The sequence below is a fragment of the Galendromus occidentalis genome, unplaced genomic scaffold, assembly GCF_000255335.2.
Source record: "Galendromus occidentalis unplaced genomic scaffold, Mocc_1.1 scf7180000077515, whole genome shotgun sequence".
Classification (NCBI taxonomy): domain Eukaryota; kingdom Metazoa; phylum Arthropoda; class Arachnida; order Mesostigmata; family Phytoseiidae; genus Galendromus; species Galendromus occidentalis.
In genome coordinates this window covers 596408-622425 of record NW_003805503.1, presented here as the reverse complement: position 1 = coordinate 622425, position 26018 = coordinate 596408, and the positions used below count along the sequence as shown (strand labels likewise).

The window sequence follows — 26018 nt, the reverse complement described above, 5'->3', positions numbered from 1 at the left end:
AGACATCCTACTCGTCTAGGAGTTTTTCTCCAGGCTCGATATCTAAGACACCGAATGGTTTCGTGAGAGGAATAGGGCGGTTTCGGCAGTTCAAGAGGTCATTTTTTCATTCATCTAGAAAAATACATTCTATAATCGATTTAGGAATCAGGATTCCACTCCCTCTGTCGCAATCAGATCATCATCACTCAAGTCATCCGCCTCAATCAGTTCATCATCGCTCAAGTCATCCGCCAACGGATCTCTCTTGACTCTCAACATGGGTAACATCACTGAGTAGTGAAACAATCGATCTCGCAGAGAATAGCACTCGTACGGACGGCATTCCCTGAAGGCCTCGAGAACAGTCTTGCTCGTTATTTTCGTCGGAATCGGATATTTCAAGGGTTTCATGCTTTCCGTGGGGAACCAGCCACCCGTGGGTCCGCGGTCGCGGTGCGTTAAGAAGGTCACAAAGTACGCGATCTGGAAAGGATGCTCTGTCTCAGTCCAGGAGACACCCGACAGGGAAGAAAAGTGGGGCTGCCGATGCGAAAGGCGAGCTGGCGGTATTTTCCTTAGAACAAATACTCACTCTCACGGGTACGCCCTTTTCATCGTGCGATATCATCACGTAGTCGCCAGACGCATCATGGGAGAACTCGACAATCGCGGGCTCGAACTCTAAGCTGAGTGGATTCAGGACAATCACAAAGCTCCCGGGTAGGTATTGCGGCTCCGTAGCCGGCCCTGGATGCTCGTTCGGCTCCGAACACTGCCTCTTCACTGCGATTGGGTGGATAGTCAAGTTAAAGATCTCGCTCGCTCATCTTTCCAATTCCCGGAGGAAGGATGCTAGCCGAAAAATGTTGAGCGAAGAAAAAATATCGATCTGTGTTCGGCATCCCACGGGTGGAAGAGGGGGGATAATTTAGAGGACAGGGAGCTTCGAGGCACTCACTAGTCAGACAGGTTCGCGCGAAGTGAAGGCCGCCAGGATCGATCATGTTCGGTAGGAGTCGATGCTTGCTGCATCGTGAACATCGAGCGACGAAAACTTGCAATCGAACAGGTTGCCTCGCTCAGTCAGCTGGCATTGCGGTCTTAATGGTTCCTGGTGACAGATCCCCATCGAACTAACCTCTTCGTGGTTGATCTAAATACGACCTGAAGCGGTTGTATGCGCTCGTTTGGATCCGTGACACGAACAGGTTTTGCACTACGTTCAGAATGTCTACGAACTCGATTTCCTCTTCTTCTTTTGGGGCGGTGGCATCCTCTTGTCGCGCCATGAGGATCAACGGAATTTCCTGCGAGGGAAAGTCGACCACTGACATCAGCTACCTCGCGATTGCCCGTCTCCTTCGGATGGAAACTTGGGCTCCTACTTGAAGACGGAAAAACTGGCGGGATTCTTCACCTTCGTTGACGAGCGAATTATTCCTGGGATGGAACGACACGCTCTGGGTGTCCCGTCACTACATTGGAAACGTGCACATTGGCAACCAGCAAACTCGCTTCTGTTCTGGCCAACGCCTTGGAATCCACCTCATCCTTCGATTGAGGCTTAGGATCAGGACTCGCAGACTCAGTCAGCGATTGAGTTTCCCGCTCAAGGGCTCACGAAGCGACTCCAGCTACAGTATCGGATCGCGATGCGAATTGCGGATGGGAGGCGAATGCTCTGAATTAAGTGAAAATCCCAGAGAGCGAGCGTGAACTACTTCGGAGCCTTTCCGAGGGAGCAGGCTGCAGTCCACCTTCTTAAGGAAGTGATTCCTCTCCCGACTAGAGGAGAACTTATTCACGGCTCTGAAAAAACGTCCGAGCAGGCCGGATGCGCAATAAAAACACGATCGTCCCTCCGGTCGTAATTTGGTCGAGGTAGTCGGTAAGATTCAAATATTCAAATATTCGGATCTGGAAGCTCGCCGCAGTCGAGTAACCGCATCGACCGAAGAGACGCGTAGGAAAGCTCGACCAAGGTACGCGACCAAGCGAGGGGATGCCTTGAACGTCCACGTATTCCATTGGCAAGGGATCGGGGTTCACGTGTCGTAGAGAGCAACGGGTCCCTTTGCGGACACATTGTGTCGATTGAGTCAAACTTCACAGCGTGTCAGGGAAAACTTGAATGCTCCCCCTTCGAAAGAGGCAGCCTCCTTACTTGGAACGATCTTCGGGTCAAGCCTCTGATTGATCGTTGCGCTATTCCTAGGAGCTGACAGACGGACTTGCAGAAAGACACCGTGACTTTTTTTAGAAAACTCGACTCTTTATTATTCGTTCCCTCTCGCTCATATGACAACGAGAGGCCATATCAAGGGATAGAATTCTCAAAATCTCCGTGGTTAACGTGTTTCGGTTGCCGGTTTCGTTTTCGACGCCAACATCGCGTGTCATGTTTCGTGATACCACTTTGAACAATCCAACGACAAACAGCATTTTCGAGAGATATATGCGGGGCAAATCGACAAGTGACTTAAGATCCACGTCTAACAGCGTAGAGCTCCACTAACTGCGTAAGGAACTGCGCAACGAACAACATTCTCATGAAATCTGTGAAGCAACATCTGTCATCGATTCTTGAAGGTTTGGCTGAACATTGAGTATTCATTATCGGAGGTGAAACCCTCTTTCCGCGGCATGTCAAATCCCGTCGAGCACTGCCATGCCGCACCCGAAAGAATGCTTGGGATGTGGGACGGGATGACGCACCGCTATCACTGTTATCTAGGTTGATGAGTTCGCATTTTTCGCTCGTCATTAAGATACGATACATTACGGCACGATAACTCAATATACCCGGATGGGCGTACTATTCGGCTGTAGTAGATGCTCGCTTGATTGATCTGCTGACTGGTATAGTGACTGATTGGTTTCGTACGTGGGAACGACGGTGGTATCAATGAACTCCGGGGATCGTTGGCTGGCGGCGTTGGTGAAAATCTCTCGAGTCTCACAATCAAATATATCTCTCGCCATGCGTCAGCTGCTCATCAATTACCGGGCGGTCGCTTGCGATTGCCGCGAAAAAAGCCAACCGAGCCGTGGACAAAACATTTTCGTCTCTGATTGACTGTGTCTCTGTGTCGAAGGGCACTTCGGCCTCGTCAACACCTTATTGCCAAGGTACCTATTGCCAATCTACACGTTGAAACTCGTCAGTGGAAAGAGCGCGCGCCCAGCGACTGACAGAGTTTTGATGAAGCCATCGGGAGAGCCTCTGCTGGTCTAAAATTACGTGGAAGTATCGTGTACAAGACGTGGGGATGGGTAATCATTATCCATCTCTCATTCGCACGACTCGGGAATCGAAAGAAAGAGCGAACTCCACCCTAGTTCCGGAGTAAATTTCGTCATGTGCATTTGAGTGATCGAGGGCACTGGATTGTAAACTGATTAACCGAGTGATCGTTCTTCCCGCTCTCGATCTATCCATGATCTCAGAGGATCTCGATCGCTGAGAACCGATATTATAGATAATCGAATCGTCTCCGAACGGGGCACCATGTTCGGATATTACGCGGGCCACACAAGGCATGGGATCGCGGATCAACACTTCCCGTCGTAGGGGAGAGAAATCCTCGGGAGATTTGCTTCAACGATGCTTCATCGTTCATACAGCAGAAGAATGAGTGTATACTTATGTGTCTTCATCAATTAGCGAGCGATGGCCCGATGAATCTGTCATGATGACGCTGATCCACCGACTCTCTGGGTTCGCTTCAACTCGGATTCCACTGCCCGCATACAGTGCCCATTTCCGTCAGCGACTAATGCCGACAATCCAGCGATAAATATTCAAATATAGTTAGGATATTCGCTGTATGTTTTCACAAGTGGGAGGTTCCGTGGGCCAGAGACCTGTGTCGTGTTCTCGTTTCCGAGTCGGAATTCGTCGCAGCAGAGGAGTTTTTGAACTCTCTAGGTGACACCGGTTCAGACGACGGGTGTTGATTTTGAGATATGGAAAGCATGTCTATCCCGGGTATCCATTCCATCACAAACAAGCAATGACGCTGAAGCAGCCGGTTTTCGCCAATGTTCTCACTATCTTATTCGAATCGAAGGACCGCAGGTCAGACCCGATGCTCCTGGTTCCCAGGACGGGAAGAATCAGAATCCGTGGGACTTCCCCTGAGAAGCAGGAGTGGAATGCAGACCGATTTTCCGATGGAGCTCTTGTTTAGATGAACTCATCGGGATCTTTGGCGATGCTGAGATTCTTGAGCTTCATCAGCGATTGGCAGAGCTATTCGTTGGACTTCCAGCGGTTTCAGCGAAGACGTGTTTGTGTTTGTCAGGTAAGAATCTAGTGTTCAGAGCATTCAATCTGTCACAAGGTTTCTCGAGGTTAGATCAGCTTCTGTTTGCAGGTGCTTGACGAGCTTCGCTAATAACTGTCTAGCTGTGGTTGGATTCGCTGTGGAAGTTCAATGGTCTTTGTTTGGGAACGGGCTTGCAGGGGGGCTGGAGCCTAAACTCTTGCCAAGACCCGAGTCGGAGCTGTTAGAGCTGGCGTTCTGCATGAGGTTACGTTTCGAAGTGGCTGCGCCACACGGAGATATCGAGCGTAGAGGAGGAACAGGAGATGCACACGCGCTACGGCTCGGACGGCTTCCACAGCCCTCCTGCGAACATGAGAATTATTTTCGTAATTAGTGCCTGGGACAATTCGATGTCGAGGCGAGTGATTCAGTCTGAATCGAGCTGCGAGAACGAAGAGGACACGGATAATACAATCAGAGTATTCGGTCGATGCCGATCAACATTGAACGACAAGGATGTAGTGCACGGTGTGCGATTGAGCAGAAAATCGTATTAACCTGAAAGTCCGGCGACAAATAGGGCTGCGAGTAGTTATTCTGCGGTGTGGCACCCATGAAAGGCGCCGGCGAAGGCAGAGACGGGGTGGGACATCTACGTTCGCTCGGAGTTGCGAAACCAGTCAAACCGCTGAACGAAATCCTGTATATCCGTAGAGGTTTTGCACCATCGTTTGAACCAGTGCTACCGGTCGCTGAAATCGATCGCATCGCCACATTAGTCGTGAGATCAGCCGGATAAGGTCGATTGACACCGGTCGGGTTGTATAATCTTTCAATCAAAATGAGTAAACAAACAAAGCGACGCTGCCCGAAAACCAATGACGAAGGTGTATACTAGTGCGCGGTGGGAGCTCTCGAGGGAATCGCGAGACTGATTGACTCGCAGACAGAGACAGACGAGAAAAAAGCCAGAACAAACTCTTCCTTTCTTTCTCCCGCAAAATCGACGTCGTGGTCTTACAGTGTGGCGACGAGGGCGGTGAAATCGACGAGTCCCTGTTGAAAAGACCGGCTTGCGAGGCTTGCTGGGCTGAGCTGTTCGTTTGCTGCAGGGCATTGTGACAGTCCTCTCGGACTTTCGTATCTTTTCGTACTTGGAAGAATTCAGGTGCTGTAGAAACGAAGAAAATGTCGCTCTTCGATGTGATCAGCTTGAGTTTCGGCATTGCGAGGTTGTGCACCAGGTTCCCATTGATGATAAGCCGGATCTCGATGCTGTCGTAATTGAATCCCATGATGTAGGGAAAGACGCAAACTGCAGCGGAAAAAGAGAGGAGGGAATAGAATCGCCTCGGGCTTGTGCCAGCGACAGCGACTCGGTCCGAATGAGTGTCATAAGCTCTCCGATTCTCGCCGATGATTCGACTCACCGACTGCCTCGGGTATGGCATTCCATTGAAAATCGAAGGCGTTCGTGTTATCTTCTTGGAGCTTCTTGAAGTGCGTCGTGTCTGCGGAGAGGGAATCAGGTTCCGGTCGGAATTCTCATCGAGACCTTTTGAAACGAATTTGAGGCGAATCTCTTCTGATAAGACTATGAGACTACTAATGACTCTTCTATTGAGGTCGAAGCTCAGGATGAGCCTCCGCATCCGACGCGAATCATACGTGATTTCCAGGAATCGACGAAAACCTCCGTGCTGATAACGCGCCTGATCCGACCTTCGAATGGTTGGTGCAAAAAATGACGAAGACTTACGGTTGTAGCAGAGCAAGACCTCGGCTTCGTCGTCTTCGTATATGTCCAAGGCCGTCACGAGGTGAACTTTCTCCACTTTATCCAGATTGTGCAGTCGTATAGTGTCCCCGGTTTTTTCATTTACAAGATCGAATTGATGTCGGTAACCGATGCAAATCTGGTTGTCTGTACTTGGAGACACGCTGTCTACGAGAGTGCAAACCACTGGCGGCTCATTCACATTCAGTTCCTGTCGGATCGAAGATTCGAATCAGTTTGAACAGTTCCTGATTTCTGCTTGGGTGGACGTCTTGTGTGGATTCTCGGGAGGGGGACTTTCAGAGTGTACCGAGTCGTTCTGTGGACATGCTCTGGAACCCTACCCGCTGGAACCTCCCAGAGCTCTGTCGGAGACTTTGCGGGAGCTTTGCAAGAGATCTCCGTATTATTCTGTGTTTGGAGAAGAGTTTCTGTTCGTTGACGAAGTTTCGAAGCAATATGGTAATTATCCCTCCGGTTGGAAACTCGGCTCTCGCAACAATTCGAGCGGGCCGTGGAAAGCGAATTTCAGCTGTCTCGACCGCGGGCGGGTTCGTCCAGCTTAGTGAACACTCTGGGAGGACTCTCCGAATTTGAACAAGCCCCGGACGCTCCCAAAACAAACTTTGATCGCCAAGCCCCCCAATCTGATCTGTTCTCTTTGGCGATCCCTCCGGAATTCGTCGTCGAGGATTTCCCGTAAAGGATATGACAAAGTGAGGGATTTATTCTCGTAAGAAAAAGCTCACCTTTGTGTAGACAAATCCTTCGATGGTATCGGTATCGGATGCCGCACACCATGCAGTCCACGCGGCTGAGTGTTTCCATTGCATGATGACGATTTTGCGTCCAATGCAAACAGCCACTCTTAAATGACCTCCCCCGGGTCTACTCAGTGAATACAGGTGGCATCCCTTAGTCCGTTCGAGCCGGTGTTCTGTGACGAATTGTGACGATCAGACCTCAGAGATTTGTCGCCTCCCCTTTGACTCCAACCTAACACCGAAAGCTCTAAGCTCATAAGTTTCCGAAGTTCGGAGCAGAATTTGATGTCGGGTTTGCCATGAAGACCCGTCCCCATCGCTTCGGAGAGATTTTCCTTGTTTGCGGATCGCGTAAAGCATGTCTCAGAACGGAAGGGACGAGCGAGAGTACGAGATGTAAGACGTGTTTACGCATGCCTACGACAACACGTTCCGTCAACTTCCTGCTCGAGTGATCGCGACGCAAGCTCAAAGCTCAGAATAGGCGTACGTATGACCCGGTCAGTTGGCTGCATTCGCGGCTGACATTTTCGTGAACTCGCGCAAAAGTCGCAATCGCCGCAGGATGTTCCGGTTTTGCTATTGTTTCCCCTCTTCTAGGTGACGTCGAAGCAGCTCGAATTTGTTGCGCATCGAGCATCCCACCCTCGAGCCCTTCCTCCCCACACGATGCTAGGACTCTGAAGGCGGGTGGTTAATATTCACGAGAGAATGTTCCTCCGTCCCGTCCGGAATGACGCTTGTGGCGGGAGGAGCATGTGGGTCTGTGTTTCCTTTCCTGACAGGAATTCTTCCCGGAGACCGGGCGGTCTCCTCCAATGAAAACAATCGGGCTCTCTTCCAGGATAAATAAATTATCACCAATGACACGTAAACGTATTCCGCGAATAGAATGATAAATTACCTGCTTCTCTATCACAGCCATTATCAGCGCTATTATTCTCGAATGAGGATTGTGAAACGAAATTAGTCAGAGACAAACTAATTGGAGGCATTACCTCGAATGTCATGACGAGTTTTCGGAACGACCAGGGAGGGATCCAGGTCGAAGTCTGATAACCGGAACACGTGAATTCGGGAGTCTCGACCGCGTTCTGTTCTGATCAGGAGGATCCCGTGTGCTTCGATGACGGACAGCTGTTTCACTTGTACGCTCTTGTCGAAAATCATTCGATGTTGAAGTCCCTCTGAAAAAGGCGGCTCTTGTGAGAAGGGAAGGAGCGCCGATTCCCGGTTCACAAGTCCTATGGTGGAAGTCCCTGTAGCTCGAGAGCGTCCGGGTTTTTTGAGTCTCGCACTTGACTCACCTTCGATAACAAAGATGCCTGATTCAGTCGCGAGGATGAGGCGATTTTCGCCCCAAGAATCTCCACACACCACATCGAAGGGGAAGTCTGGATAGAAGCATTGAGGCTCCCAGGGCTCTCTCTTAAAGAGTGACGTTGTGGCTAATGACGTCGGAGCATCGCCTTTGACTATCGTATCCAGCTGAAAGTCGAGAATCTGTCATCAGGAACATCGTGGAGTCGATTCAGGTGCCGCCATCTAGATCCCGTCCATTTGATTCCCGCCACGCTCCCCTCCACCGCGGATCTATGAGCTGACAGGTCCTTCAGGAGGAATCTCTCCGATTTGTTTGGTATATCTATATTTGCAGCGGAGCGAAGGATCGCACAGAGAAACAAATCAATTGATGTGAGGCGCCCCGTCCACAAGGGACGGCTAAGCGGAAAAGAACAGGGGCGCCAACTTCCTTCGTGAATCGACAGGTTGTAAAGAACAGAGAGATGGAGCACCTCTTATAAGACTCGATATGATGTCAAGCAAACATCGATATCGACGGTACGGGCGGATCTTTCACGAGCAGACGAAATGGTGGACCTTGAGAGATCAATAAAAAAAGCACTCCGCTTTCGGACAGGCGGCTCGCCCTAAGACGTGCCGAGCGAGGAGAGGAAACGACTACCCTCGACCAATATAGGTCGGAGGTGGCGTCGTAGTACGGGATTCGTCCCGCGAAGTGTAGTGTCTTATCACCGAATCGTTGTCTCACCTTCAGTGCCTGTCCGATTCGAACGAACTCCACCTGACGTGCTTCCTCCTTCCTTCGAGATCCACGAGGCGTTTCAGGAAGGACATCGGAGAACGCCCGTCGGTTTAGCATCGTCTGAAAAAATGGTCGGGACTTGAATTATATTCAGCGCCAGAGCGAGACAGTGCCCGGAGTGCGTCTCCTCTTCCACTTGACCGGTGCGGATAGAGGCACGAAAATGTTCCGCATACAGCTCGGAGCAGAGTCGCCGCGGGGACATGCCCAGGGTGTGGCGGCAAATAGCTCGTCCGAGCTTCTAGGCAATCGTACTGAGGGGAAGACAGCCCGAGAGGGAAATACACCACGGAAGGGGTGATCGATCATAAGCTGAGAGCATCGAGTCCCATGATTACATGCAGAGGAGAGCTAAGCATCAGAGAGATTTCTCATGCGACATCACTGCTCCGCTGTGGATCAATATAATTCTAGGTGCGACTCGATGATAGTTTTCGAGAAATGAAGAACGATCGCGCTACGCTTATGACGACGAATACTTCGCCTCTGGAACGCGAATGACTCCTGCGGGGAAGAGCAGAGATATTCCGGAGGCGATTAGTGCGTCACGACGGAGCTTGTAACACGCGACGCAGCCGTAACGAACCGCATCAGTTTGAAATTCGAATACACCGAAGCGACTCGACCGACTTCGGTCCTACAATGAGTCTGACTGATCCTGAGGCTTATGCATGCGGTAGTAAATCACCTGAAGGTCTTCCAACCTCACTGCTGCGAGGGTTATTCGGAACCACCAATAAATGCACAGGAACAGATTGGGCGTCCGGCTACGGGATGCATGCGTGCGTCCGAGCATATATGATCTGGTGCATTCACGACCGTGATTAGGACTAGGCTTTGCGAAAAACCGCAAAATTCATGGAAAACCGCGGTTATCGACTGCGGTTATTCGCTGTCTCCCATAGAGTCCCATGTTGAAGAAAAACCGCAATGGCGGTTATTAACCGCGGTCGCAAAGCCTAATTAGGACTCGCTTTAAGACGAGTCAAGTTCTCTATTCGGGACCGCTAGAGTTGGAGCCTATATATCTGAGAGTGCCTTGGTGGAGGGGAGGGGGTGTGTGCTCGACACCGGATCCTCGGCGGGCTCAGAACCGGGTCCGAGACTTCCATCGGACACCTTCCAATGTCGGAGGGAATAGGAAGCTAGGAGGAGCTTGAAGGCTGGGAGCCTTATGCGCTCTTATCCTCGATAGCGGCCCAGAGGCGATGTCCACCGAGCTGCAGGTCTTCAATATCTATGGGTGAAATGACAGGTTCCAACAACGCGTAGGACAGAGAGCAACAGTCGGAGTGGAACAGCTGCGCTCAGTTCGATTGACTACCTTGCAGTGCAGGCTCTGTCTCGTGGGGCCCGGACCACTGCCGCCTTTTAAATCCCGATTCTGCTGCATTCATGGTCGTAGAGCAAGCGTTAGATCCGAAGCAAGGACAGCATTAGGTCAGGGAACGAAGGCATGGATGTTAGGGTCCGAAGCAGAGGAAGAAAGCGTATGTATGTATATGGCATGACATAGGAAGGGGAAGAATGCAATTTAAATCATCATACATATGAGCCATGAGTTGTCCCGAGCGGAACGACAATCGACCATGTATGACTGTAGATATTGACCCAGACAAATATTCAGCTCGGCTTACTGAGTCGCTTACCCCTCGGTCTGACATGTGTTCGTGGTAGAGATCCTTGATGAGCATATCCAAAGTACGCTCTCTTTTCTGGGCGAAGATCGGTGTGTTGAAAGCTGCCTTCTCGCCATTTATCACTGGAAAATCGAGCATTAAATTCGGTGAATGAACCAGAGGAGTACGCAAATGTTGATATCGGACCCCCGTCACTATAGACGCGTGATGGAGCCTCGGGCCTTCCATCGCCTGAATATACTCGAGTCTAATTCGCCGAGAACGACTTCGGACTCCCGCAAGACATCACGGTCCTTCTCCGCTTCCCGGTACTTCCAATCGAATACATCGGTCGTCAAAGGAAGGTCTAACGAATCGTTCATCGGTTGCAATCAGGGAAAAGGTAAAGGGACGCGAGAGAAAGTTGCGATGCCTCGAGGAGTAGCGGCAGTCGCTTTCATCGAGGCATCCTAGCAGACATCGAGATTGGATTTGTTGCTGTTTCCTGTCTGTTTCGGTATTCACTGCGATAGGAATGCGACCTTGTTAACTCACATTTGACGAGCAGAAATTCTCGGAATTCTTGATGGTTGTGGAACAGTGGAGGACATGGGAGCGTCGGCCCGAAGAGAGGAACAGATTCTTCGGAAAACAGCGATAAACGGAAAGCGTCTTCACTCCGGTCGTACGATATGACGGCGAAGATGTCTGCGAAGATACCATTAATATCAATTTGTGAAGCATTTGATTTGGCTGGGAGAGAATTCTTTTTCGCTCAGGGGAATCTCCGGGAGAACGTCGCGAGAGCCGCTCCGACAAACGGAACAAGAGCGACGGCTCCTACTCACGAGTAAATTGAGATTTGATCATCGATGGTTTGAAGTTGATATGGTCTTCATGGGTTCCTTCTAAGAAAATGATATTCACTATATCGTTGCCGATATGTCGTTTGCGTTCCACCTGAAATGTTGTGGACAGAATCACTCAGCGAGATTGGAACTGTCAGTTCCACCCGGAGCTCACTCGAATCTGACTAGATGGAATTGCTTCCCCAGATCTCTTCTCGATGCACCATGTGTACCCTGAAGTGGCTACTTTCGGGAGTATTGTCATCGGGAATTTAATCTCGTCGATGAATGGAGCACCCGGTGTGTTTTTCGACCGATAGAGAAAACGCCGACGGTTTGGGCGACTGTCTCTCGGAGTTGAGGGATTTTTACTGTCGTCATCAGGTTGCCGCTCAAAACTGACCTGTTGTCGGTTGTCCTTCGAGTAAGGCAGTAGGGTTGAGACATGGAACATGATCTCGTGTCCCTCGTAAATGGTATATACTGATTGTTTGCCGGTCATGTCTCCCTTCACGTCCAAGCCTCCTCGGTATTTGTCCCATCCTCTGAGACGCACTCTATCCCCGAGTAAACTGACGAGTTTCTCGAAGTCCTTGCTGCCGCTCTCTGGAGGATCGAATATCGGTGAACTCGGGATCTTCCCGAAAGCGTGGTATAGAATGAAATGTGGCCACTATCTTGGAGTAGAAATACAAACCATTGCTGAACATCTCGTCGTCGGTCGTCTGGCCTGCTAGAGCGTATAGTACACCGAACTTGAAGTTGACGGAGCCTTCTTGTTCTTCGAGAAGCAGGAGGTCCTGGAACGACGCAATCAATGAATTGATCCGTTCAGGAGGGACGCGTGATTGGGACTATGTTCTTTCAGAACGGAGAGGATTGATTGACGACTTGCAAAAAGAGTTTTTCACAAGACGAAGTCGTCGCGACAAAGAGTTCTTTCATACGGTCGGGTCCTTTGTTCGCTCCGATCAGCAAGCGGGCTGTTTAGGGTGGAGTGGGAACTCCGATCGATGATGATTCCGCTCTGATCAACGTGTACGTCCAAACACGAATCCGTGACTTTTTTTCTGTCAGGGACGACGGCGCAACAACGGTCTCTTCGTTGGTCGAAGGTCGCTTTGTCAAGCTTAGAGGTACATGAATTCACTCAATTAGAGCGGCCTTGTACCCCGCACTGGGTAATGAGACTGCCGAACAGTCCCGAGTTCGTCCATAGGCATGGAGGAGATCTTCCTCCGGAGCTCACTTGTTCTCCGCGCCGTCGACTCAGTTTTCGTGTTCGTTCAATCAGAATGTGGCTTGAAAATTCAGGGAAGCGTTTCCAGACGTGAAACGCCCGGAACTGTGGGAAAATCATCTCCCAGATGACGAGAGTGCGCAAATCACCATTTCCTATTCCGGCAGAGCGCAACAGACGGCGAATAATGACAATAATTGTTGGACCGACGGCGGAGAATACACGCAATGCCGTGAGGGCCACACCCTGGTTCGAGTCTGAGAATGGCGCCGTTGGTTGATATTAGCGCAATTGTCGTCTTACGCATTCCCCGGCACGACGCTCTTAATGGAGGGGGAACGCTCTGACACGCCATCGCCATCACAATCTTGCGGCGGCTCTGCGTTGAGAATTTCTCCCGCGTTCCCTAACGAACATTGGGCCCGAACCGCTCGCCTTCTCCCAACTTCGTAGTATGTAGAGGTATGTACAATGTAAGTATTCGTCTACGCCCGGATAACGGATAATAGTTGAGATCGTTCGCGCTCACCTTCTGGATATCGGGGGAGAAAATTTCTTTGGGGCCCTTCTCGACCCTGTCCAGCGTCTCGAAGTTGCTGAGAATAGATTTCACAGTCAATGGTTTGCTGGGGCTATGTGAAAGACAAATCCGCAGCGCCCCCTGCAATTAAGATAACGCAATATTAGGACCGCTCACGCCCCGGGCTAGTCACTTCAGCTCTCCGAAAGCGGATGCCTCGCACAAGTCCCAACCCAACACATTGTTGAGAAAGAAAGGAAAAGCAGCTAAGTTTCCCCTCATGTGCACCAAGGCCGTTCGCAGCCACGTTCATTCTGGCCAAGTCTATTCAAAGTAATTGTACCCATATCAATTCGGGCACTATCAGAAGCAGTCGGCTGAATTTCCTCTTCGTTCCGACCCGCCGCCAGCATCTTGTCTTGGTAAGGACAGCTTTATTCCAATAAGCTTGTCGGCAGCTTTATTGATTCTAATAAAAATCCAATTTCTGAAGCAATACGGGAAAGATTGTCAGCTGCTCGACCGGACACGATCGCCTGGCGCTTCCGACCTGGTGCTCATATGGGCGATATCCTCTCGAGTCGGATCGGCCGGCCGCCGTCGAGAACGTAAACGCAGAGAGGAATTGATACGTACCGTCTTTCTCCAGAGAATCGCTCTGTACTGTTGAGTGCCTTGAGAATTCGCGTCGGTCAAGACGACGGACAGGAAAAAAGGGTTTTTTTCAGCGTCGGCTCCAACGTAGTTTTGGTGAACTGTGGGATGGGGTGAGGAGATGAAAAAATCAGAAATCATTCCGAATCGCGAGAGAAAGATCCCGATCCCGCAATTTCGAACACTCACGTTTGCCGAGGAAATACTTGAAGTACCATCTTGTCTGATACTCTGGATTCTCAAGAACGGGGGTGCTCGGGGATCCGAACAGCTGCAAAGGCAATCGTTCTCCTTAGCTCTCTGTTCTAGCCTCATCACTCTCGGAGGTCCAAGTAGCCGAACATGCTTGCGGTGCTTTATGTTCGAACACTAATGGAATTCTTCTAGTCGCTAATGGGAAATCGGATTGTTCTTCGGGGGTGTAATGGGCATTTTTTGCGGAATGGATCTCTTCTCCGAGGGCCCGGGGAAGGGTCTCGGCGCGATTTCCATCGAGGGGATCCACACGGAGGTTCTGAACATTCGAAATACCCGTCCCGTGTTGCTCAGACGAAGGGCTCTGTGCCGGGATCGAGCCGAGCGATGACGCATCACAAAATCGGTCTTTGTTCACGCGTGAAGGTAGACTGTCCTTCGGATGAGGGCGAACGTACGGCATGATAGTGTATGCTTGATGCGTATCGGGAACGTTCCATAAAAGACGTTAGATGCACGTGAGGGGAGCTTCCTGGTTGGGTTTCCTCATTTCGTCACCACAACCGAATGTCCGCCAAGTGGAATGGAAGTCAGCCGAGGAGCACGCGTTAATGTCCGTGACCGCTCTGATAAAGGCGAGCGAAAGCATGCGCGCCATCGAGTCTCGAGATCGCAGGAGACCCATTCTCGTTGCGAGGCATCATGGTAGTAGGAGCTTACACGGAGGTATCGGGCACCCCGACGGGGTGTAGCAGCGAGGTTGATGATGACCTGTTTCAGAAAGCGCATCGCGTGTTGAGATCGCTGAGCCCGGCCTCGCGCCAAGGAGAACGAAAATCACAGCTGTTGGGTCCCAGCGTTCATCGTTACCACTTTTTCTTCTCGCCAACGTCCCGTGGTGTAGACCTCACAACACGCTTCGGAAATGAATCGGCATGTACGGGACTGCGCTAATTTTCCCCGAAATGTTCGAACGGTGCCATCGGGCAGCCAGCCGGGGAATCTTGTCTGGAAAGTCGCCAGGAGTGTGTGCCAGATGAAGCCACCCTCGCGCCAAGTCATTGTGCGTAAAATGCCTCTGAATAGCTTCGGTCGCGATTCTCGTGGCCTTCTACTCCCGGGATAGCTCCGGCAGAGTCTCGCTGTTACATTGTGCTGGAATACCGCCAGGGGTGGAGGAAGCCGCACCGCAGCTTCAAAAAATGAGTTCGCCTCTCATTACGCGCCGAGTCACCCAGGGAGTGGGAGAATGTTCCTAACGAGATGGGTCCCGAGGAGGGCTCCTCCTCAAAGTTCGGCTATCTCCATCGGATATTCATGTTCCGATCGACTTTTCCAGGCAACTTTCGAGCGGGACGCGGGCCTTGATTAGTGCACTCGAATCCGCAGCGGGTCCGATCGACGATTTGAATAAAGCTCGATCTCACTCGTTCGAGACCCGCGCGGAACGAGCACTTCGGGAATGTTCCTACCACGGAGTGATTGGACTCTCTTGGTGACGGGTGTGTCATACGCTCTACGGTTGTCGTGTCATGGTCTAGCGCTGCGTGCAGAATGAACAGTGGCTGGCTTCTAGCACTGATTGAGAGACCTAGCTACTCAAGCACAAAGCAACAATCGACAAATTGAGGCGGGTATACCGAGATATTTACTTTAAGAGCTTCGTCAGTTGGCACCCGACGGAAGTGCGACCCGGGCGAAGCTGCCGACACTCCAGAAGAGCCTAAAGAGGAGTTCTGTGGCCAAACGAGACATCGGGTTATTTTTGGCTCGAGGCAGCGGGCGGCGGCGGAGGTTCCTAGACCACCACTAGCAAACAACCGTCGAATCGGAGCTTCATCTCATCGACGCTTGCACTCAAGAGCCAATTATTCCTCTCTAGCAAAACATCAACTCCAGCTAGCTCGTCGAGATCGCTAAGCCCAGGATACGTCCGAGAAACGGAGCTGGCGTGGAGAAGGTTTTCGTCTACGGAAATCGGTTCCCGGACGCCCGAGTCAAGTATTTTCGAGAAACGAGCGCCTCCGCTCCAGGAACTCCTGAGATTCGCGAACCAGAGAAACCGTCGAGCCTTAATCGGTATGATTGGCCCAATCGAGATCAAATGAAGGTCAAAAATGTAGTTAGGAGGAGACATTTACGCTTAGAATTCGATGTGCGGTGATTATTTATCTATTTTTAGTTCGCTCATCCACGACGTCGAGCGTCGTACACGTGATGGGTTCTGATCCTCCTCATTATTATTTTCCTTTTGAACGATTACGTCCGCTGAGGAAATCGATACGTCAACGAAGAGAGCGAGACCCTCAGGGAAATCAAATTCACATCCGATCGGCAATACTTACCTCCTCCTTGTCGGAGCGTTCACCGGTCTCGACGCGGAATCGTCTGACAACGTTCTCACTATCTCCATCACAGGAAGCAAGCTGCGAAAAATTGAAAACGGCTCGAGTGAGTGACTATCGGAGAAAAAATACACTGTCTTCTGCTCGCTACCTAGTGGGTCTTCCCCATCCTCTACGTGTTGTCTGGGAATTTAATTCCGACGCGGAACTTTGTCCGCGTTTTGCACCGCTCAGAGCCGCTTCTCGCACGGGAAGCAAGCGGGGAAAACTCGCGCGACATACAACTTCAGAAGCGGGGGATTCTCGTCTATTTTTTTTCGCTCCCCGCGAACACAAAGTAGATGCGTGGCCGGGAATCGCGATCGTCTGTGTTTGCTTTCTCTAGACCGAGGTCGATCATCGGAAGTCCACCATGACGGCAAGGATCGCTGTAGGCGTTGTCAGACCACGAGACGGTCATTTGTCGCCATGATGTGCTTTGAGCGACGCGACACCCGCTGAATGGGATCCGCGGAAGCCTCATGAGCGAGGTTCCCCGCCGAGCCCGCGTCAGCAGATGATGATGATGATGTCTCCATGCACGAGAGCTCAACATTGGGATGGAAAACAGATTTGCGGCCAAGCCGAAAAGAAATAATCGTGGTAGGCAGACGGTCCCGGCGACCATTTCCATATTGTGTTGAGAGGGCAGTTTTCAGTTTCGCCAAGCGCTCAACCTTGATCGGAAAGGCGAACGACTGTGACCCTCTTGAGAGGGTGACCCCTCCGTCGCGAATGGCCACACTCACCATCCTCGCCTCACTCACAAGGATTGTACGGAATGCGGCGAGAGTTGGATCTTGAGGGTGGAGGGGGGGGGGGGAAGTTTTTCTCTCCCATTTCCCCATGTGAGTCAGCTGCGTATGCATTTTTGCTCGATCTAAACTCTCCATGTGTAGGTAATTCGAACAAGGAAGTTCTGGCCGCATGCATCCAATCGTCGATCCGGACCCTCTTTCGATTGGCAATCCAGAACGCGGTGCCCAATCGCGATTGCGGCGGGCTGAGATCAGCCCCGGAGAGGGATTTCTCAGCGGAGTCGGCCAATGCTCTAGCGCAGACGGCAATGAGGGTCTTTGAGGGAAATACTCTGTTGCGACGCACGATAAACCGAGTTGTTTTCGTTGAGTCCGCACGGAATGATCTAATTGGATATAGGCAACGGATCTCCTCACGGAGCGAAGCCACACATCCGCCGTCGAATCCCACGAGACAATGTTCCCCTCTCGGTTCGTCTTTCTGTGCACTCGCTCTCTTCCCTGGTCTCCCGGTTTGATGATGTGGTCGCCGGTCGCCGAGAAAAAGAAGAAGAACTATTTCCTCGGAAGGGCTTTCTAATAAATCTCGCTCCGACTCAGCTTCCGGTCACGGCGTCGTCCGTTCTGTGCTGGGAGCAACGAGCCAATCGTTCACTCGCGGCGCGGCGTTTGCGTCGGCCCACTTTGCTGCCGTCTGCTTTCGGAGTTCCCCGCCAACCAGCAGAACTCCCTCCGGTTGAGGGATAGAGCCCTGATACGCCTCGCCCGAAATCGTTCTCAGGACGCGAATCGTTCCGACGTACATATGTGTGCACATTATTTTCACTATGAGTCGTGTCTTGCCGCGAGCATTCGATTGTGATGACGACGTGCTTCATTGCTCCCCCATGGGGTCGCTGCGACGTTCGCGGGACTAAGCGATCACTATTCGCCGTCGATGTTCCTATCGTTTTCATCGCCATCGCTGTCATCTCACCAGTCGACTGCCGCGCCGAAGTCGCCCTCGCCGTAGTCGTCAACTTCAACCAGGATCCAGGATACGAGGGATATATAAAGCAAGCTGCACAACAAGCAATTACGCTCGATGTCTCCCATTAAAAACAACAAGCTTCCTACCCTCGGCAGAGCAGGGCGATCTTCATTGTTACTCAAATGACACCGGACACTTGAGGATTTGTTCCCTCGTCCAGAGCAATCTCCCTCTGCTTTAGGTGACGCTGCCACGGCGGGCTGCTCGATGCGCAGGTGCTCAATTCGATCCTCGAAGCATTCCGTTCCCGCGAAGTAATTGTATTGTTTGCCTCTTCGAGTCCCTCACCTGAACTTTCAATGCGATATCGTAAAAAATTGAGCCTAGCAACAACCCACTACGGCACGGTAGCGGGATCCTGCCAACAAGCAAGCGGGGTAATTAGGCACCGACTGAGTGCCGGGGACCGCGACTGGATACCAGGCTTCATCTGCCCAGCATGGAGGAAAATCCCCGGAGAACAGAACGGGTTCTGGAGGTTCTCGGTGACAGAAATACTTCTGGTGAGTGCGGCGCTTCTGCATGGAGATCTACGTATAGGTGAGTTCTCTTGAGACGTGCGGAGGGAAGTGGTTATCGTCCTTAAGCTCGATGTCCGCTGTCGAATTTACCACCGGACAGGTGCCTTCATTAGCGCGGGAAAACACGCAGCAGGAAGACGCAGCCGACTCGCGACCTCACTTGGGAACATCTGATAAGAGACGTCAGTAGTCATTGCAGCATCGTCTCCTACGTTCGAACGTCGTTTCGCCGCATGCGTCAGTCGCAAGCGATCGCAGTCGATCGGTTCGATCTAAGGCTCGGTGGGTGTATCGAGTCGTGGGCGGCATCCGGTTCAAAAGGTATGGAGATCGTAGCTCGGTCATAGATTGTCGGAGTATAAAATCTTTCCGCCATATCGAGATGGCCAAACAGACCCTGAGGAATCCATAAATAGAGCTCTAAAGGGGGAAATTGCGCAATACCTCCGGGAACGCTTGCCCTCTCACTCTTTCCTTCACTCGTCTGCTCCGTGCAGCATACTCGATCCCTTGTTGGCAAGCTTGCCATGGAGCCGGAGTCACTCCTCGAAGCGGATTATGTCTGCTGCCTCGCTGAACTGGAAGAGTTTTCCCTATCGACAAGATCGTACGAGAGCATCGATCGTTGGCGTCTCGATTCAAGGGTCGAAGCCTCTCCCGAAATTGTCGCTGGAGACATTCGCTCGCGTATCGTGGGGCCAACCGAAGTTGCTCGCTCGGACTCAACCTCAGAACAAGAGCTCTTTGACTCCGCGAATATTCTACGCGGAGGCCTTCAAATTCTTCCGGTCTCCATTCCTCGATTTGCGAACGAATTCTTTGGGGGAGTGAAGCCTAGCCCAACGCTGTCGCGCCTGCCGTTCAGAAGGGACCGTTGATAAGACAAGCACTTGATTATAAAGTTCTAAATTGGTTTTCCGACGGTGCGCTGTATTCCGGTCAAATCATTTTCTCATTCCGGTAAGTCTCGCAATAGCGAGGAACCGAATTCTCTCGAATCACATTCGAGGACTGCTCAGAGCTAAAGCTCCGATGGCGTAATTGCGTTTTGGCGGAGAGCACCGTCAGAGCTCGGAACTGTTCATGGTAATGGACTGCGACTCTCTACATATATCTGAGGACGATCTGATCGGAGTCGGTTCCTCCAATCGATACCACAATATATCGGAGAATGCAAATTTCGGATACGGTGCTCAATACTTGCCGAAGACTCTGGGAACACAAGTCTCCACAGAAGGCTCCGACTCTCAACGGAGAGCTCGCAAGATAGCATGCGTCTCTCGGGCAGTCGTTCGCAGGAGTGGAGTAACGGATAATGCTCCGATTGACTTCTCTCCGGAATTCTTCCCTTTCGGCGTCACGCCTCGGGATGCGGAACTTCGTTTCCTCATTTCTTTTCCTTCTCTCCACATCATCATCGCGGCTCCAGAGCTCCGCCGACGTTTGCGACGATACTTTCCAATAGTGAGAATCGTGCGCACGACGGGTCTCGGAATCGGAAACATCTTTCTTCAAGAGGGGCCTCTCGAGGCGATTCCGGATAGATTTCCACCCGATAACAGGCTTGAGTTACATCGAGAGACGCCTCATGCTAGAATCTCACTCCAGAGCATCCTCGCTGAAAAGTTCCGTACGAAAACGGAGATGCGAGATCTGATCGATTTCAACGCGCACCACAGAAAGTAGGCGCCTGAAACATCGTCTATCAAGCTCCAAGCAAATCTGTCACTTATCCCTGGGTTCCTGGGAAGGAAGCCGGATGCGGTACGGGCGTTATTGCCCATCACCTCCTCTGATGCTCACGATGCTCTCAGAAGAACCCGAACACTTTTTCGAGATGATGGAAGTTATTTTTCCAGGTTTTGATGATCGTTAGACATCGTCACGGGATACTCGCCAGGTCCTGATCACAGAAATATCGCGGATAATCGCGAGGAAATAGTCGAATCAGCTATGGAAACGTGGAGGAATATTGGCTTTGAAGGGATACCGGATTCCATTGTTTCCCTCCTCGCGACTGTCCCGAGATCAGATAGCGAGCATCTAATGTAATGAATGAAGCGACCAACTGAAGGTCGTCGTTTCAATCATGCGGAAATTTCGTTTACTCAAGGATCGCGCTTCGATCGCTCCCTTGATTTTGTCTCGTGAGCTTCCGCTATCCAATATTTTATTATGAGAAGGTAGTAAGTCGACCGGACGAGATCTGAGCGTTTGCCCTTACCTCTGGCGATCCTCACCGTGGAACCATCACGTATATTCAAGCCGATCGCTACCGTGAACGAAGACACATTACATGCGTCTCGCTCATTCGGAAATGCCTTCTTATAATATATTCCCGCTCTCACATTCTCGACCTTATCGTTACAGCGAGCGACTTCGTTCACGAGGAACTCCCTGTCATGTCCGAGGAACAGACGATTCGCGCTGAAATGATTCTTTGGAACGGATCTCCGCCCAACGCCCCAGCACTTGACGGCTCAATCTCTAAAACAGACTGGCTCCCAGTTTCTCTCAAGATTTTCGCTATAAATTACAGTCTCGTATCCATATGGCGTGTTCCCATCGACTTAATATCCATCGCACACAGCAATCGGCGATATCTCGCAGAGCTCACCATTTCGACGGAACCATAGTGTCGACGACTGAAGACACCTCTCCGTGCGGCGAGATCGGTGGCGGATGAACTGAAAGGAAGATTTGCAAAATTCAGTTCCTCATTCATCCGGATAACGGGAAATCCCGCCTCGGGTTCTGGATCTGGCTACCTGCGCGGGAAAAACTCGATTCGGGAAGAGTAGGGGTGAAAAAAAACATGGGGAGGTCGCCATTCTATAGTCAAGCAAATTAGAAGGATCAGACGCGCTCGTAGCTCCGCGGGCCGAATGTTGAGCACGTTCGCTTCTGCCTTGGGAGGAGCTTCAGCGATTTAATGAGGATCACTCGGTGCAGAAAAATCGAATCGCGAGATAGTAGGTTCCCCTCCCGCACGCGACGCAGCGTCTGAGGCGACCCCGTCGTCGCTGCGAGGGACCGATTTGGCGTCCGTGACAGGTGTTGGATGGCTTTCATTTCTTCGTCGAACGGCGTGAGCAGCCACTTGCCGCGACTAGATCTTGTCATTGTTGTCTTATAACCTGATGCGCCTGGTCTCAAGTGAGCTTTTAGTACTATTAGCTATCGAGTCCGCTGCAGGGCTCTCTGGCGAAGCGGCGGCTGCCACCAAATGCCGAGTGGTTGCTTGCGGGGTTTATTCCGTCGGCTCGAACCGCTGCGTAGAAGATGGAACAGAGAAAAAAATCCAACTCCAGATGCTCTGCGTCGTTTCTCTCCCGTCAGTAGAAAAACGCTTGCGACCATCGCAGTCAGTTTGTCCGAAGTTACCATCGGCGGCCCATCTGAATTCCTCGGGGAAAAGCGCGCGGTTCCCCCCTCCGACGCGACAACGAGCGGGGGTAGGAATGACACGCAGCTGGCATTGTTCTGCAATGAGCCACGGAGCCCTGCGGTCGGAGAATCGAGAAGAGTTCGGACCGCGTCTTGACTGAATCATCGCGATAGGTAAAATCAAGCGAGCGATGGTCTTCGCCGAGCTCGCAGAAGCATTCAATGAGTGAAATTCGTGCTCAGCGGCCGGCGCCGGACGAGCACGTCACCCCTAAGCCGAGCGAGCGATAGAACACGTCGTACTTCGAACGTGACTGAACAATGCGTATAGGCTGTTGCCGCTATGGCTGGAGCGGCGTCCTCGACCGTCGTCACTTTGGGGAAGGTACGTCTTTTCGTAGCTCGTTTCTAGAGTCTCTCTCTGCTCTCTTCTATATTCTTCTTGAGCAGAAGCGGCGGATTGGAGGAGGACGTGAGTGGATGAAGCGGTAGGAAGAACGAGCGGGCGGGCGGGCGGGCGAGCGAGCGAACTCGATGGTTTGAACGATGACACGGACTGAAGACGACGGAGAGTGTTCACTGAGCAGCCTCCGTGTTGGCTTTTCGGTTCATTCGGAGAGCTTGGTCGTTCGAGAGGTGATACGCCCGGTCGCGGAAAACTTCGCTTCTTCCTATACAGGACGATTCCTGCCATTCGCCACCGGCTCGCCAGAAGGCAGCTCCTGAGGCTGATGGTTCGATAATTGATCCTCGTATGATACATATGCAGTAATCTGCATTTCCGATTATTCCGAACCAGCCTTGTATACGACTCGGTGTCCCGAGTGAGCTCGGCCAGAGCCGAAAGACGAAACTGAGGAGAGCGGGCACCTCTGGAGCTTCTCGTCCGGCACGAGTGTCGCCCCTTGCACGTACCCATGTTCTAAGTTTCGTCCTCAGAGTTCCATGTCTTTCTGTGAGCACAGACGACAGGCTTCTCGGTCCTTTCCCAGAAAAGACCAGATAAATCCTGTCTAACCGAGACATCGCTAATGATCCCTCTGGATATCTTGACGCCCGAGCGTTTCTTCTTCAGAGGGAATCTCCGACGGAAGCCTCCGCACCAGAAGGAACGAAGCAAGCTGCCATCGCCGCTCCGTGACCTCGATACTCATTGTCCGCCTAACACGGTCACAACCCCACGTCGAGGATTCAGGCTTTTTCCAACCGGAACTCCCCAGAGCAGCTCCTGTTCTTGGCTAAGTAGATGGCCGTTCCGGGAGCGGTAAAGGTGACGGCGACGGCCGCTTCGAGCGATGGTGGTTTGAGGACGAATTCAAAAGTGCTTCCCGACCTCGTGACGGAGGAAGGGAGGAAATTGAAAATGTCCGGCCGAGTGAATTTGATTTGCTCGTTTCCTCCCCAAATGACACTCCGGCAGACAGTGTCATTTGGGAAGCAAATAGGGAACACGCCGGAAACTTCGGAAAGAAACTCAATCGACACAAATGTGGCGAACGAGAACATACGGACGACTCATGGTACCTCTGGATGGAAACGGCACGGGAGTCTGAAGCCGCAGTTCCGAACTCAATGCCCGCCGCGGCGACAATGGGGAGGCCTCCGAGCCTTCTTCTTGGAGGTGCCGCTTCATGTCGACGCTCACAATACTCTTCGAGGCCGACGATCTCTCTGGTCGCCGAGCGACTGACCAGGGGAACGCATCGATCCATCAGACCGAGGCACCGTTGCATGGGAGAGCCCGTCCGTTGAAAGCTTGGGGCGTTCTTTCCTGCAATTCATCCGACCGCGACTCGTAGCATACGTCCCAGCTGAGCCGCTGTTCGCCCTTTGCTCAGTAACAACAGGTCGTCCGTTATGCCCAACGAGACGCACGTAATTTGTCGTGTGGGCGTCAGACGCCTGAATCAAGAACAAGAAACGGCACTCGGAACGCGAGCGGTGCGTGCAAGCCAGACAAGGAGCGAGTCGGTGAGCCCTGATACATGTGTGTGGGAGAATCAACTTTCCTTGACGAGCCGTCGGCTTAGAACTCCGGTCTGTGATGGAACTTCCAGCAGCGTCTTTGTCGTGGTTCGGATTCCAATCCGAGATCCGTCTTAGAGCAGCGCGGCGGTGATGTGCATAGTATGCTAGCAGCATCGAACACAGACATCAGTCGGCCAGTTCCGCTTCGAAACGCCCTCACGTGTGGAGTTGGGACACAGCGGCGAACGCGAGCTTGATTCCTCGGTCGCTCGAACGTTCAGAAGACTGGGAAACATGGCGAGAAGCACGACGGCCGCCGCGCGGTTCCGGACGGGCGGTCAGCGTAAGGTTAAGCGATTCTGGCCTCAGGACAACAAGCTTTCTGAGGCTTTGAACGAATAAAAAACATCCTTTCAAAGAGCGAAGGCTCTGTATATGTTCGTGGCTGCTCGTACGGGAGCCTTAATCTCGAACGAATTCTTTGTGCCTTTATTTGGTTTGCTTTCCCTCTTGCGTCCCGCATCAATTCTCGAACGAAGTAATATCATCGAAACCCTGACCGTCTTTCCTTCCTTCCGTTTCCCGCAGTTCCAACAAGTGGAGCGAAACGCCGGGTACGATTTCTTTTGCTCTCCTCAGATTTCGAAAATGCCGCACGATCGACCGACCGACACACCCACTCATCCCCCGACCGACCGACCGACTGGCTGGCTGGCTGGCTGCCTGAGTAAATGTGGGTTTCCAGCTCCCCTCGATATTTCCCCGCTGCTGGTGGTTGATACTTGTTACGTGCAGTGATTCCCTCCGCTGAATCTCGATACCGACAGGCACTCGCGAGGGCACCTGCGGCTATTTGTGGCCCCGTCGACTTCGAGGAACGCAGCTTTCGGGACGCGGTCGTTGCGCTCTCCGCATGGGTTCGAAGATTGGGAAGAAATTAATTACCAGGATAAATAGAATTGCGATGAAATCGGATTGTGGGAACGGAGCTGAGCATGAGCGCTCGGGCCGTTCACGGCATCGAGCGCCGCTGTCGAAGATTCCCGAATCGCTGCGGTCGAATCTTCTCAACGACCGGTTCCGCCCTCCGTCCAGACTGCGATCGCATTGCCGTTTGTCGGTCGACCTTAGTTGTAAGTGGTTATGTATGTGCGTCGCGTGTTCGTCCGTTCCCACTGCTGGCCGCGTGCCCCCGTAGGATCGCCCCAAGGGAAGGATACCGCGCTGCCTTCAATTATTATTCGCGCGGCCGACCGCGGAGCGATTACATCGGGGCCCTCAAGTCTTTGATGAGTTCCCCGTTTGATCGCGTGCCCGGAGTATTACGGAATCGTCTCTTCGTGTATTCATCCCTGACCGAGTCTATTGTGCATCGGAATAAGGGACCAACGGCCTCCGACAGGTTCCCCAGAGCCAGTCGCCTGAGGGCGGAAACTTCGGGGAGAGGGGATCCGGAATGCTTCGGAAGCTGCTTGGCACGTGATATCGACGGCAATGCGGGATCGGTCAGTCCCGCTCCTTCGGGCTTCGCGCTTCCGTCCGGTCGGAAGTTGGCCGTTTGTGAATTGTTCAAACTCGAGAATGACACCGTCCTGCGGGGAACGGATCCCGAGGTTTTCAGCCTCTAGACCCGGGTCTTGCCCCCCTGTCTCGCAGTCGCCCTCGACCGTGACAAAAGTGACCCGGAGGCTCCCACGGAGTTCCCATCGGAGACGGAGAACTCTCTTCTTTTCCAAGGCCATAGGCAAGACTCGTTCCCACCACTACCGGAATCCAGACCGGCTTCCTGAGCCAAATCGTTCCTAGAAACGGTTCGGCCCCTAGTCTATTCATCAGGTCCGTCCTGGAAAGTCGGGCGCTTCGATCCTGTTGAATAAGCCGGGAACTTCAGGACGAAGATCCGCCCGACCAGGCGGTCGATATTAAGGAAAGGCACAGCATGTCACATCTGCCGGCCTGAAAAGTAGGCTAGCTGGCCGCCTGCTTGGAAGCCTAT

At 52.1% G+C, this 26018-nt stretch overlaps 2 protein-coding genes across 2 annotated transcripts in view; both read right to left on the bottom strand.

Moving 5' to 3' along the window:
* Positions 1–87: 87 nt before the first annotated feature.
* LOC100897937 (uncharacterized) lies at positions 88–1365 on the bottom strand. The gene is made up of 4 exons (XM_003747234.1): positions 1121–1365; positions 941–1036; positions 575–765; positions 88–465 (listed from the first exon to the last, which is right to left on the bottom strand). Exons 1-4 carry the CDS (start codon positions 1314–1316, stop codon positions 148–150), a joined length of 801 nt encoding a protein of 266 aa, XP_003747282.1. The 5' UTR covers positions 1317–1365; the 3' UTR covers positions 88–147.
* A 3050-nt stretch (positions 1366–4415) lies between these two features.
* Positions 4416–26018, bottom strand: part of LOC100905110 (GTPase-activating Rap/Ran-GAP domain-like protein 3) — a 30560-nt gene continuing 8957 nt past the window's right edge. The window contains exons 2-21 of the mRNA XM_029112557.1: positions 21285–21354; positions 16320–16400; positions 15627–15710; positions 13969–14050; positions 13762–13880; positions 13135–13266; positions 12063–12165; positions 11769–11971; positions 11366–11477; positions 11073–11225; positions 10548–10660; positions 8845–8958; positions 8099–8279; positions 7790–7978; positions 6777–6964; positions 6010–6238; positions 5681–5761; positions 5272–5565; positions 4809–5002; positions 4416–4613 (exon numbers count right to left, since the gene is read on the bottom strand). Of these exons, the coding sequence (XP_028968390.1) occupies positions 4416–4613; positions 4809–5002; positions 5272–5565; positions 5681–5761; positions 6010–6238; positions 6777–6964; positions 7790–7978; positions 8099–8279; positions 8845–8958; positions 10548–10660; positions 11073–11225; positions 11366–11477; positions 11769–11971; positions 12063–12165; positions 13135–13266; positions 13762–13880; positions 13969–14050; positions 15627–15710; positions 16320–16400; positions 21285–21354 (2920 nt within the window). The remainder of the gene's footprint in view (positions 4614–4808; positions 5003–5271; positions 5566–5680; positions 5762–6009; positions 6239–6776; positions 6965–7789; positions 7979–8098; positions 8280–8844; positions 8959–10547; positions 10661–11072; positions 11226–11365; positions 11478–11768; positions 11972–12062; positions 12166–13134; positions 13267–13761; positions 13881–13968; positions 14051–15626; positions 15711–16319; positions 16401–21284; positions 21355–26018) is intronic.